This window comes from Vigna radiata, chromosome 1, assembly GCF_000741045.1.
Source record: "Vigna radiata var. radiata cultivar VC1973A chromosome 1, Vradiata_ver6, whole genome shotgun sequence".
Classification (NCBI taxonomy): domain Eukaryota; kingdom Viridiplantae; phylum Streptophyta; class Magnoliopsida; order Fabales; family Fabaceae; genus Vigna; species Vigna radiata.
In genome coordinates, this window is record NC_028351.1 from 4,195,616 (window position 1) to 4,207,538 (window position 11,923).

The 11,923-nt window shown below is 41.2% G+C and overlaps 4 protein-coding genes across 4 annotated transcripts in view; 3 read left to right on the top strand and 1 right to left on the bottom strand.

Annotated features, from left to right (window-relative positions):
- Positions 1-3,202: 3,202 nt before the first annotated feature.
- LOC106755869 (mannose/glucose-specific lectin-like) lies at positions 3,203-3,982 on the bottom strand. The gene has a single exon (XM_014638094.1). It carries the CDS (start codon positions 3,980-3,982, stop codon positions 3,203-3,205), a length of 780 nt encoding a protein of 259 aa, XP_014493580.1.
- Positions 3,983-4,516: 534 nt separating this feature from the next.
- Positions 4,517-5,567, top strand: LOC106755880 (agglutinin-2). The gene has a single exon (XM_014638106.2). It carries the CDS (start codon positions 4,544-4,546, stop codon positions 5,369-5,371), a length of 828 nt encoding a protein of 275 aa, XP_014493592.1. The 5' UTR covers positions 4,517-4,543; the 3' UTR covers positions 5,372-5,567.
- Positions 5,568-9,144: 3,577 nt separating this feature from the next.
- LOC106755889 lies at positions 9,145-10,344 on the top strand. Its single transcript, XM_014638118.1, has one exon. The coding sequence runs from the start codon at positions 9,145-9,147 to the stop codon at positions 10,342-10,344; it is 1,200 nt and encodes a 399-aa protein (XP_014493604.1).
- Positions 10,345-10,517: 173 nt separating this feature from the next.
- LOC106755899 overlaps positions 10,518-11,923 on the top strand; it is a 3,075-nt gene continuing 1,669 nt past the window's right edge. The window contains exon 1 of the mRNA XM_014638129.1: positions 10,518-11,106. Coding sequence (XP_014493615.1) covers positions 10,518-11,106 — 589 coding nt within the window. The remainder of the gene's footprint in view (positions 11,107-11,923) is intronic.

Below are 11,923 nucleotides of genomic sequence, written 5' to 3' on the forward strand. Positions count from 1 at the left end.
AAGCATAATATCGCTAAAAACAGCTTTTGAGTCTCTACAGACTCATTTATTGAGTTTTGCTTGATTCTAAGCTCATTCCAAGTAGTAAAGGGCGTAATTTGGTCTAAAATGACATATGAAAATAACTGTTTTTCAACCTTCATCATGTAGCAACTGGTCATCTTTAATTTTAAACTCGCCGTTCATATGCCCTACTACCACCTGAGAGTCCATTCGACATTATAATCAGCTTGCCCCCAAATCTCTCGCTAATTCCATACCAACTATCAGGGCCTCATACTCGGCCTGATTATTACTAATATGAAACTTGAAAACTATGGACGGTTCCACAATCAGTCCATTCGGCCCTTCAAGCACTACCCGGTGCCTCCTCCATTCTTACACGCTGATCCATCGACATACAACGTCCACGCAATTTCTTCTTTTTCTTCCACCGGTAGTTCCACTGAAAAATCTGCTAAGTGTTGACCCTTGACTGACCCTCTTGGTTCATAATGCAACTCGAACTCTGATAACTCTACCGACCAGCCAAACATTCTTCTTGCCAAGTCTGGTTTTCTCAAAAATTTTGCGACCGGGTAATCGGTCCGCACTACCACTTGATGCCCTTAAAAATAGGGCCTGAGTCGTTGAGCTGCATACAACAGAGATATGGCTACCTTCTCCAACCATTGATATCGGACTTCCGCATCCTTCAGGCTTGTGCTGACAAAATAAATCAACTTAAATTGTGGCTTTTCTTGAACCAATGTTGCGCTTATCGCTTCTTCCGTAACATCCAGGAAAACTTGCAACTCGTACCTAGGCTCCAGCCGGCCCATGACAGGTGGTTGAGTAAGAATTCCCTTAACTTCCCCAAATGCTCCTTCACGCTCTTCGTTCCACCCCTCTTACGAACTCTTCTTCATAACCTTTAGGATAGGTTTCATCCGTTTGACTAGTTTTGGTATGAACCGAGACAAAGAGGTTAAGCGCCCCACCAGCCTTTGCACCTCCTTCAAATTCAGAGGACTACGCATCTCCAAGATGGCCTTGCATTTGTCGGGATTAGCTTCAATTCCCCAGGTGATCAACATGAATCCCAAGAATTTCCCTACATGAACCTCAAAAGTGCATTTGGCCAGGTTCAACCGCATTCCATAGTTTCTCAGCTGCCCAAACACTTCTTCCAAGTCCTTGAGATTTTTTTCGAATGATCAGCTCCGAACCACCATATCATCCACGTATACCTCCATACATCTTCCTATTTGGTTGCAAAACACCTTGTCCATGAGTCGTTGGTATGCGGCTCCAGCATTCTTGTGGCTGAACGACATTACATTATAGCAATATGTTGATCGTTCGGTGATGAAGGCAGTTTTTTTCGCTATCCGGAGGATACATAGGGATTTGGTTATATCCCGAGTATGCGTCCAAAAAGCTAAGGACTTCATACCCCGAAACCCCATCTATCAATCCGTCAATACTCGGAAGCGGGTATGTGTCCTTGGGGCATGCCTTGTTTAAATCAGTAAAATTCGTACACATCCTCCACTTACCGTTAGACTTTTTCACCATTACCACGTTGGCCAGCCAGGTCGTGTACTTTACTTCGCGTATAAACCCAACTTCCAGCAGTTTCCGTACCTCCTCCTCCATCGCTTCTCTCTTTTCCAACCTCAACCTCGTTTTCTTTTGTGCAACTGGTCGTACATCTTTGAAAAGAGACAATGGTCGTGGGTTCGGGCCCCATGGTGGGCACCAAAAATGTTTCGCATGTAGGAATCAAGACCGAGCACAATCCAAACTGTTCTTGTTGTATACTTCAAAAGACCTTCTACGTTCTCCCACCGATAGGTTGTGACCTGCACGTTAGCACTCCGACGCTCAAGTCAGCAAAGTCACAATGAAATTAGCGTAAATGTGATTAGATCAAAAGTAAAATACCTGGCTAACATTTCTATATTTATAAGCATCAGACTGAAGTAGTGGGCATTAACTACCTGTAACCGCTGACCCACAATCCCGCAAGATTCGCTCATCACTTGTAACCGCTGACAAGGTGCCTGTGATATTCGCTCACTAAGTCCATTAATCATCTACCACACTATGCCCGTACTTCTCCTATGCTCGACCGGTCGGTCTGCCAACCCACCCGATCAACCCCCATTATTCCTCTCATGTGATTATCATCTTACTTATCTGTCTTCACCTGACTGACCCTCTCCTTATACTACAAATTATAATTATTATTATGAAATAGTTATATTTAAATAAAAACCTAAATAAAAATTGAATGGTAATTATCAATTAATTAATTTTTGTAACATGGGAATGAATAAAAAAATAATTAAGGAAATAACATTATATTTTTATTAAGGAACTAGTCTCAACCAAAATATATATACACATACATAAACGTGTGTGTTTTCTTTTATTAACCTCTCGTGACGAAGAAAAGAAAGAAAGAAAATAGAAAATCTAAAATAATATCATATAAATTAAGAAAGAAAAAAGTAATTAGATTTTTTTTATTTGCTATTAATATTTTATTTTATTAAAAAATATAAATATTAATAATCTCTTAATTATATAATAATTATAAGAATAATTAATATATAAATTGAAAATTTTTATTATTATAAAATATTAAAGAAGTGATTATTATTTTAAAAAATAAGTGAAAGTAAATCATGATCGATTTAACAACTTTCTTTTAACAATACACTATATATAATTATTTTATTATTTTATATATTTAAAATAAGGAAAAAATCCTTTTAACAACACTTTTTTAACAATTTTTTGACAACTCATACGTGACAGGTTGTGATTGGTCCGTTTTAAATATTTTTTTAAATATAAATTCAAATAGACCAATAAAATGATAACACGTATTCTATTATTAAAAAAGTTGTTAAAAAGTATTGTCAAAATATCATCATCCTTAAAACAAACCATTCACCAGCTACACATTAATATAAGCAATTATAAAAAAAAAGTTATCAAATTCTTAAAATATTGAGTAATAATATCATGACACACTTTTACATTTATTTGACACAGAATACAAAGGTAAAATTGTAAAAAAAAAATATAAAATTTTACGTGAAATAATCATTTCTCTGAACAAATATTTTCCAATCATCACTGATTACTCATTCCTATGTAACATAAGTATCTGGTCATATCATTATATTATATTACAGCAGACGCCATTTTACTAATTGAAGCTAGAGCTGAAAGTCCAAGATAGAATCTTGTGCAGCTCAATCAGCTGTCCCGTGGCACCAGAGAAACCAACGCTGACCCATTCAGGCAGAACGGTCGTCAAATCAATCACGTGCCCAATACTAGGTCCGTCGTTACTTACAATCGCGCTTAAATTTTGTGCCACAGGATCATAGGCAACGGTAGCAGATACTGTTGCAACCCCAAGCTGTTTATTTTCCCAGGCCTCTGTTGTTACAGAAGAAATGGAGTTAATATCAATGCCTATGTGGGGAATAGGAGGGTCCCATTCATCTCGCTGCATGTCAAATTCAACGGCAACTATATGGTTTCCGCTGGTGTTTTTCAGAGCGGTGTGGGGACTGAAAAGTCCGAGGTATCCACCAACTGCATCACGGGGCATGTCAGAGCGGAACGGTGCAATGAAGAAAGAGATCCCCTCGCCAAAATCTAAAGTCGGAGCGTTTAGTATCTGAAAACTGAAGGTAGTGGTGAAGCTTGCCGTCTTACCAGTTTCTGCATCCCAAAGACGCACGGGTAGAGCATAGGTGGCTCTGCCAGCACTGTGGAGCACGATTGTGCCGTTATTCAGGACTTCTGTTAGTTGTATTACACCCGTTGATGCAAAGGCATCGCCTTGGAAGTTTAAAAGGGTGTTAGCGTATGGCCCTGAAAAATTGGGGAAATTGAAAGATGTGTCTGAACTGCGATGCAGCATTAGGAGAGGGATGAGGAGCAGGAAAACGGGCTTTGTGTTGTACAAAGCAGCCATGGCTTGGAGAATGGTAAATGTTAATCCACTAGATATACATAAAGAGGTTTTTGCTGAGCTGAGAAAATGAAATTATGTGCAGGATAGGAAATGGCCAAACGATTTACATAGTTTTTACTAGACAGAGAAGCGGATGAAGGGTGATTATAACAAGGTGAAGTCTTTTTCACATTCACAAGGGACCTATTCATTTCAGTACAGTTAACGGTAGACATTTTTTTACTCATTTAGGTAAATATATATTCATGATAAATTAATAAATATGTATGACTTTTTGCTTTTGTTGTGATAAAGAATGACATATATTTAGGACAAGCGCCAGTGATCCAAAGTAATATTGACTAAAATCTTTCGAAAGAGATATATGAAGCATTCCTAGGATTTTTCACCTTTTATGTTTTGACCACACATTACTATGTTAGGTGCATTGTTGGAAAATCATTTTTTATTGATTTTGCTGATTTAGAAAGGATAAGCGAGCCTATATATATCTCAAATTTCTGGGTTTTGCCATGCACCACCAATCAATTAAGTTTCAAAGTAACCTCTGGGGTGTCAACCATGGCTAAAACACGAACTCCATTTCGCCTTCTCTTGATTTCCTTCTGTTTTGTGTTGCTTGTAAACAACGTGAAGTCAGATTCGATTTCATTCAGCTTCTCGAAATTCGAGCCAGGAATACAGTTCGACATTGGTTTCCTCGGTGATGCCCGTGCAGTAGACGGTGCAATACGATTGACTAGAAGAGACGGTGGATCATACGGCAATCCGATCATTCGCGAACACAGTGTTGGTCGTGCTGTTTACATTCCACCCGTCCGTCTCTGGGACAAAACCACAGGGAAACTTGCAGACTTCGAAACTGTGTTCGCCTTCGTCGTTGATTCCGCTGGGTCACAAATTCACGCTGATGGCCTCTCTTTCTTCATCTCACCATTCGATGCTGACCCGAACGTTCCCAAAAATTCATCCGGGGGATACCTCGGACTCTTCACTCCCGAAACTGCTTTCAACGCCGACAAGAATCAGATTGTGGCCATTGAGTTCGACAGCTTCGGAAATGAATGGGATCCCGAGCCTGTTGCCATTGCTCCGCATATTGGTGTGGACATCAACACTCTTGAGTCCGTGGAGACGATAGGTTGGCCTATTAATTCGGTTCCTGAAGGTTCGATTGGAAAGGCTAGCATTAGATACGATTCGAAGACGAAAGAGTTGAGTGTGGCCGTTGGTTACAATACTCAACCCCCCACTATTGTTGAGCTTTCGAAAACGGTTGATCTGAGAGTAGTTCTGTCGGAATGGGTGAGAATTGGGTTCTCTGGTGCCACCGGTGACAGCGTTGAGACCCATGACATTCTGTCTTGGACTTTTGCTTCACGTATCTAGGGAGACCTAACTCCTCTGAAGAGAATAATGATCTGTAATAAGTAAGATGGCCAAGTTTACATTCTGAATTGCCAGTGTTTTATTCTGTACGAGTGTTTGTGTTTTCCTTTCCTTAATAAGCCCAAGCTTGGTGTTATTAAATTAATAGTCATGGTTTTCACTTCGTTAATTTTGTTGAACTTTTTTTCCTTCCAACTAAAACCTGTAATAGTTCATTCTGTAACAAAATCTACAAGAATATATATGTACATTGATATTTCACTAAAAAAAATTTATTCCTCGGTCAGTATTCATTTTTCTTTTTCTTTACAAATATAATTTTTTTTTATAATTATTTTATCCTAAGCTAGTATCAAATTATTGTGAAATGGTATCAAACATGTACAGTGAGGAATGGGACGGACGGCCAAAAGGAGAATCAACACGGCCGGCGTACAACGAAACTCTAAGGAAAACAACGATAGAGCCCGGTTTCGGCTACCGGGTGTAACCTTTGTTTATGAAAAAAACCTTGAAGAATCCACATGAAGTCTCGTCATCACAAGATAACCCCGCATTCTTCATGCTCACAAAATGTTCTTTGAAATGCTGAGAGACGAAACGTCTGGTATGACCAAGGCTGTCCGCGAATCGCCATACGGACGAACCGACCAAACGACTGGTGACCAACGAATAGCGATGAGTGCTCACATAAGGGAGCTGATCCAGTGCTGTTTAGAACAAATCCCTCCTCAAAGCGGTCACGATGGGCGACGAGCGCGTCCGGCAAAAGATGAAGATTAGGAATTGGTAAGATTTCAAGATTAAGGTAAAACCAGATTAACTATAGAAGGCCTACTATTGGGCCGTGATTAGGGTTTGACTAATCATAGGCCCATGAGAAAAACTATAAATAGGAGTCCAGGGTCAAAGGTAGGTGGTTGAATTGAATGCACATTTAATCCACTCTCTTTCTATCTCTACCATTTTATCTGACCACTGATACTGACTTAAGCATCGGAGTGTCATTAGCAGGTACCCGACCGGCCTCGACGAAGGAAAACAATCGAATTGGAGCTGGATCTGCGGAGGACCGGACGGTTCGAAGCGGGAAATTGTGTAGGAGCTTGGACAAAATCCCGAACGGAACAAAACACATCCTTAAAACTGACCAAATCATAATCAACTTACCAAAAGATAGACTCACGGGTGCAGAAAAACACATTTTATTGCTCAAATTTATATATATTAAAGTTAGAATTGGTATAAAAAAATATCGATGAAAATTATTTGTAAATAATGTAAAATTTTCTATATCAATTGGAGTTAAAATCGATATGGAAAAACACATTTTATATTTGTTAGACGTTAATCCAGTAATAAAATTAAAGAAGATTTTTTGTATTGGTTAATCATTAAAACTGGTATAGAAAATGATAGAGAATAGGAATGAGTTACATCCAAGCCCTAAATCCTCCTCATTCTCCTTATTTAAAATAAGGAGACCCTAAAATCTGTGAACATGTTCTTCCTCACGAGAGACACGCAAAGGGAGGAGCACCCAACACCATTAAGCGTTACCCACTCGGCCATGATCAACGTTGACGACATCGGTCACCACCAATGGTTTCGCTCACGACCATTTGCACTCGAAAAGATGTAGATGCATTCGATTCATTTAGGTTGCGAGTTGGCGTTGTTGCAGTGAAGATGGTTCCCAATCTAGCTCATAATTTTAGTCTACAATTTTTTCTAGTATTGTAGCGTATTGGGGTGGTCGGTTGGCTTGTATAGGGAAAAGGGGGTGGTTGGTCAAGAGAAAGCAAGGTGAGTTGGCAATAGGTATAATAGGAATCGATCGGGAAGGCTTGGGAGTTGATCGACATGGTTGGTATGCCGGTCGGGTGAACTAAGAAGAAGTACGAGGGTAAAGTAAAGGTATGTCCGATTGGTGAGGCGAATTCTGCGGGCACGTCAACAACGGTTATAACTTGGGGGCGAATCTTGTGAGATTGTTCATCAGCGGTTACAGGTAGTTAATGTCCATTACTTGAGCTTGATGCCTATAAATACAGAAATGTTAGCCAGGTATTTCACTTTTGATCTAATTGCATTTTGCACTGATTCCACGGTGGCTTTGCTAACTTGAGCGTTGGAGTGCTAACGTGCAGGTCACAGCCGATCGGTACAAGAGGTAATAGGATCTTGGGAGAGGAACGGTGAAGACAGCAACAAAGACAGTTGGGGTTGAGTTCGGTTTTGGGCCTTACATCCGAAACATTTTGGCACCCACCATGGGGCTCGAGATTCTTACTACAACCCGATCAGGATCACGATGGCAGGAGAGATTCCCTTGCAGCTGTTGCAAGAAATGCAAAGGAAAATGGAAGAAATGAGGGCAAAGATGGCGGTGATGAGAGCTGAATAGGGCAATATGGGAGGTGGACCATTTGTTCAATCCGTGAATGTTGAAACTATCAACTCTGATAGTGGGGAGGAGGATAATCCCTTGGCCCATGAAAATAGAGTGAGAGGGGACAACAACGCAGGACTTTGGGTACGTGGAGGAGGAGGGGGTGGACGTGGGAGAGGATGAGGAGGCCAAGGTAGAGGCGGACGAAGGCGGGGTGGGCCGAATGGGCGCAACAGAGGCTGGGGTGGACGCGAAGAAAACGAAAACTTTGATGGCATGAATGGTAATGAAGGGGAGCAGCAAGACGAATCTGGAGAGCAGAATCCATCAATTAATGGTCAGGCAATAGTTAAACAGCCCGACCAGGCCGAAGGGCTCCATCCTTTCACAGCGCGAGTCATGAGAGTCGTTATACCGAGAACAAAATGTTGTCGTCAATAGAGAAGTATGGAGGTTTAACCGATCCGGTCAAGCATCTGCGTTCTTTTGTGGATGCCATGGTTGTGTATTCGTCGAATGAGTTGGTGTGGTGTAGGGTTTTCTCTCTTTCATTGAAAGAGGAGGCGTTAGAATGGTTTCATTCGCTCCCACCAGGAACGACAGACAGTTTCACCACGTTGAGACAATTGTTCAGCCAACAGTACGTGTCCAGTAAAGCTCCGAGTGTGACATATACGATGTTAGTAAGGATGAAGCAAGGGAGGGAGAAATCCCTTAAGATGTTTATGGATCGGTTCAATCGAATGACTCGGCAAGTAAGAAATGGAGATCAGAGGCTGATTGTAATTGCGTTGACAACAACTTTGAGACCAGGGCCATTTGTTGATTATTTGTATGCAGAGGAACCTTAAACAATGGATGAGCTGTAGAATAGGCTGGCAAGTTTTATTCGTGTCGAAGAAGGCAAAGCTCATCAACGGGGAAGAGAGGAAATGGAGCCATTAATCCGAAGGGGGAGAGATAGGAATATTAGACAGACGTTCGGGAGGAACAAGAATAGAAGCGATCATCGAAGTGGCGATCAACCTAGGATTCCACAATATGTTCATCACACTCCATTGAATGCTCCTCGGGCTAGGATTCTGGAAGAAGCGTTTAGAGCTGATTTGCTGGCAGTGGTTCAAATACCGACACCGTTAGGCGCCAACGAGAGTAAATACTGTCAGTACCATCAAAACAGAGGACATACCACCGAAGATTGCACCACTCTGAAGGAGAAGCTAGAAAGTTTGGTCCAGGCAGGCCACTTGTAGAGGTTTGTTATCTTCAAGTAGCATTAGACGAGCATCTACACGACAAGGTCCTCTTATGAGAAGAAACACGCAGAGGTGAGATAGGAGTAGGAGTAGGAGTCGTGACCGATCGGTCAGAGGGGTTCGACATGATATCAGGAGGATTTGTGGGCGGGGGTTCAACGATATTAGCCCGAAAACGAAATTTAAGAAACCTTTATGGCGTAAACCGGGCAGAGGTACAGAAGAAGTCTATGCCGGCCATAACATTTTCAAATGAAGATTTTCATGCTCCAAACTTAGACCAGGATGACCCAATGGTCATTACGGCAATGATTGCTCGGTACCACGTGCGGAAAGTCTTTGTTGCTCAGGGAAGTTCGGCGAATATATTATATTGTAAGACTTTCTCACAGATGGAGATATTGGATGAGGCTGTGATGTCGTTCAACGAGCAAATTGTGGGGTTTGTTGGGGAGAGGGTAAATACGAGAGGTTATGTGGATTTGAGAACAAGTTTGGGAGTAGACAAGGACACAAAGGAGTTGAAAGTCAGATTTTTGCTAGTGGACGCCGATACATCTTACAATGTTATATTGGGACGTCCATGTTTGAATGTTTTCAGAGCTATTGTTTCCACTCCGCACTTAATGTTAAAGTACCCATCGGAAGATGGGAAAGTTCACGCTGTTCGGGCAAACCAAAAGATGGCACGAGAATGTTATGTGGCCGGATTAAAATTGAAACAAACATCTCACAAGACTAGAGGGGGAAAGTCAGAGGTAGTTATGGTGGAGTTGGACATGACGGAACTTGATCCAAGAACAAATGCGGAGGATAGGGTGGAACCGATGGGGGAAGTCAGGCCTTTCATCCTTGGAGGGGATAAGCAGGTTACCATGCTCGGGAGTAGTTTAACCGATGAGCAGGCCCGAGTCATAGGTAGAATTTTGACTGAAAACAAATATTTGTTTGCCTGGACTGCAGCGGATATGCCAGGTATCCACCCGGATGTGATTTACCATAAACTATCACTATTTAAGAACGCCCGTCCGGTTTCACAGAAGAAGAGAAGGTTATGGGTGGAGAAAAGGAAGGCAGTGGATGAAGAGGTGGGTAAGTTGTTGGAGGCTGGATTTATCAGGGAAGTAAAGTACACTACGTGGTTGACAAATGTAGTGATGGTTAGGAAGTCGAACGACAAGTGGAGAATGTGTATAGATTTCACTGACTTGAATAAAGCATGCCCGAAGGACACATACCCTTTACCCAGTATTGATGCGCTGGTCGATGGAGTTTATGGGTTTGAGGTCCTTAGTCTCCTTGATGCTTATTTGGGGTATAATTAGATTCCCATGTATCCGCCGGAAAGTAGAAAATTGCTTTTATAACTGAGCGGGCTATGTATTGTTATGATGTTATGCCCTTCGAGTTAAAGAATGTAGGAGCTACATATCAGCGGTTGATGGACAAGGTATTCCAGTAGCATATAGGTTGGTGCATGGAAGTGTATGTAGATGATATGGTGGTAACGAGCCGGTCTATTGAGGATCATGCAAAAGATTTAGAGGAAGTGTTTGCACAGGTACGGAAGTTTAATATGAGTTTAAATCCGTCTAAATGCACGTTTGGTGTTCAAGCTGGGAAGTTTCTAGGCTTCATGCTGATTGCTCGGGGCATAGAAGCAAATCCAGATAAATGTAGAGTAGTACTGGAGATGAGAAGTCCGCAGAGCTTGAAGGAGGTTCAGAGGCTGGTAGGACGGTTGACGGCTTTGTCTCGTTTCATTCCCCGGCTTGTCTTACGGATCAAACCGGTTGTTAAAATGATGAAAAAGGATGCTCAGATGTGTTGGGATGGTCAGTGTGAAGCAGCGTTTAAGGAGGTTAAAAAAATCCTCACTGAACCTCCAGTGATGGAAAGACTGAAACCTAATAAGGAGTTACAACTCTTTTTAGCAGTTTCTGACGAGGTAATCAGCGTAGCACTGGTGCAGGAGAAGCCTGAGATGAGGTTGATCTATTTTCTTAGTAGAGGTCTTAAGGAAGCAGAAGTCCGATACCAACAGGTAGAGAAGGTGGCGTTGTCTCCGTCAAGGACATCAGGTTGTGGTATGCACCGATGATCCCGTAGCAAAAGTCCTTCGTAAACCAGATTTGGCTGGGAGATTGGTGGGTGTTAACAAATTGGCAAGTGTACCAAATCGTACAAGTAATATAAATGGTAAGACCAAGTATCATTTTCCCAAGAGACTCGAAAGGCTTTCTCGTTCACGTGAATTAAAATAATAAGACTTGAAAATAAAAATTAATAAATTGGATTTGAGAACAAAAATATTAACATGCAAAATAAAGTTGATTCAATTACAAAAGAAAACAATGGATGAATGGATGTTGTTGGGGGGTTTACAATTTCATCTAATCCGCTCTCTCTTACCTACTCCTCTTGAATATTAGTTTGATTAATTAATTGTTATGCGACTTTCTTAGCCTACCCTTAACCCGATCCCTCGGCAGAAAGAGCCTAATATTAACTACTGGCTTGCTATCCCTAGCCTCCCCTAGCAATTAATACCGTATTATAAACAGAAGTTAACGCAATTGATCGTCCTACCCCTATCCCTAGGTGGTATTGCAAAATCAAGAGATTACTCACCAGTTCATGTCATTACTGTACGTCCCCATATCAATAAAGACAAACATCAACTACCGAATGAGTTAAACGATAAAGGCCTTAAGCACATATGAGAACCCAACAATTAACAATCAAACATATGGAAACCATATAATTAATCAAGAGTTTCAATAAAAGAGAGTATCAAAAGATTACATTGTTTCCCCTAACAACAATAGGGTTTAGTTCACCATAGACATGGTGAAACTAGATGAAAAATGGAAGAAGAATGGAAAAGCAAACCCTAGAAAAGAT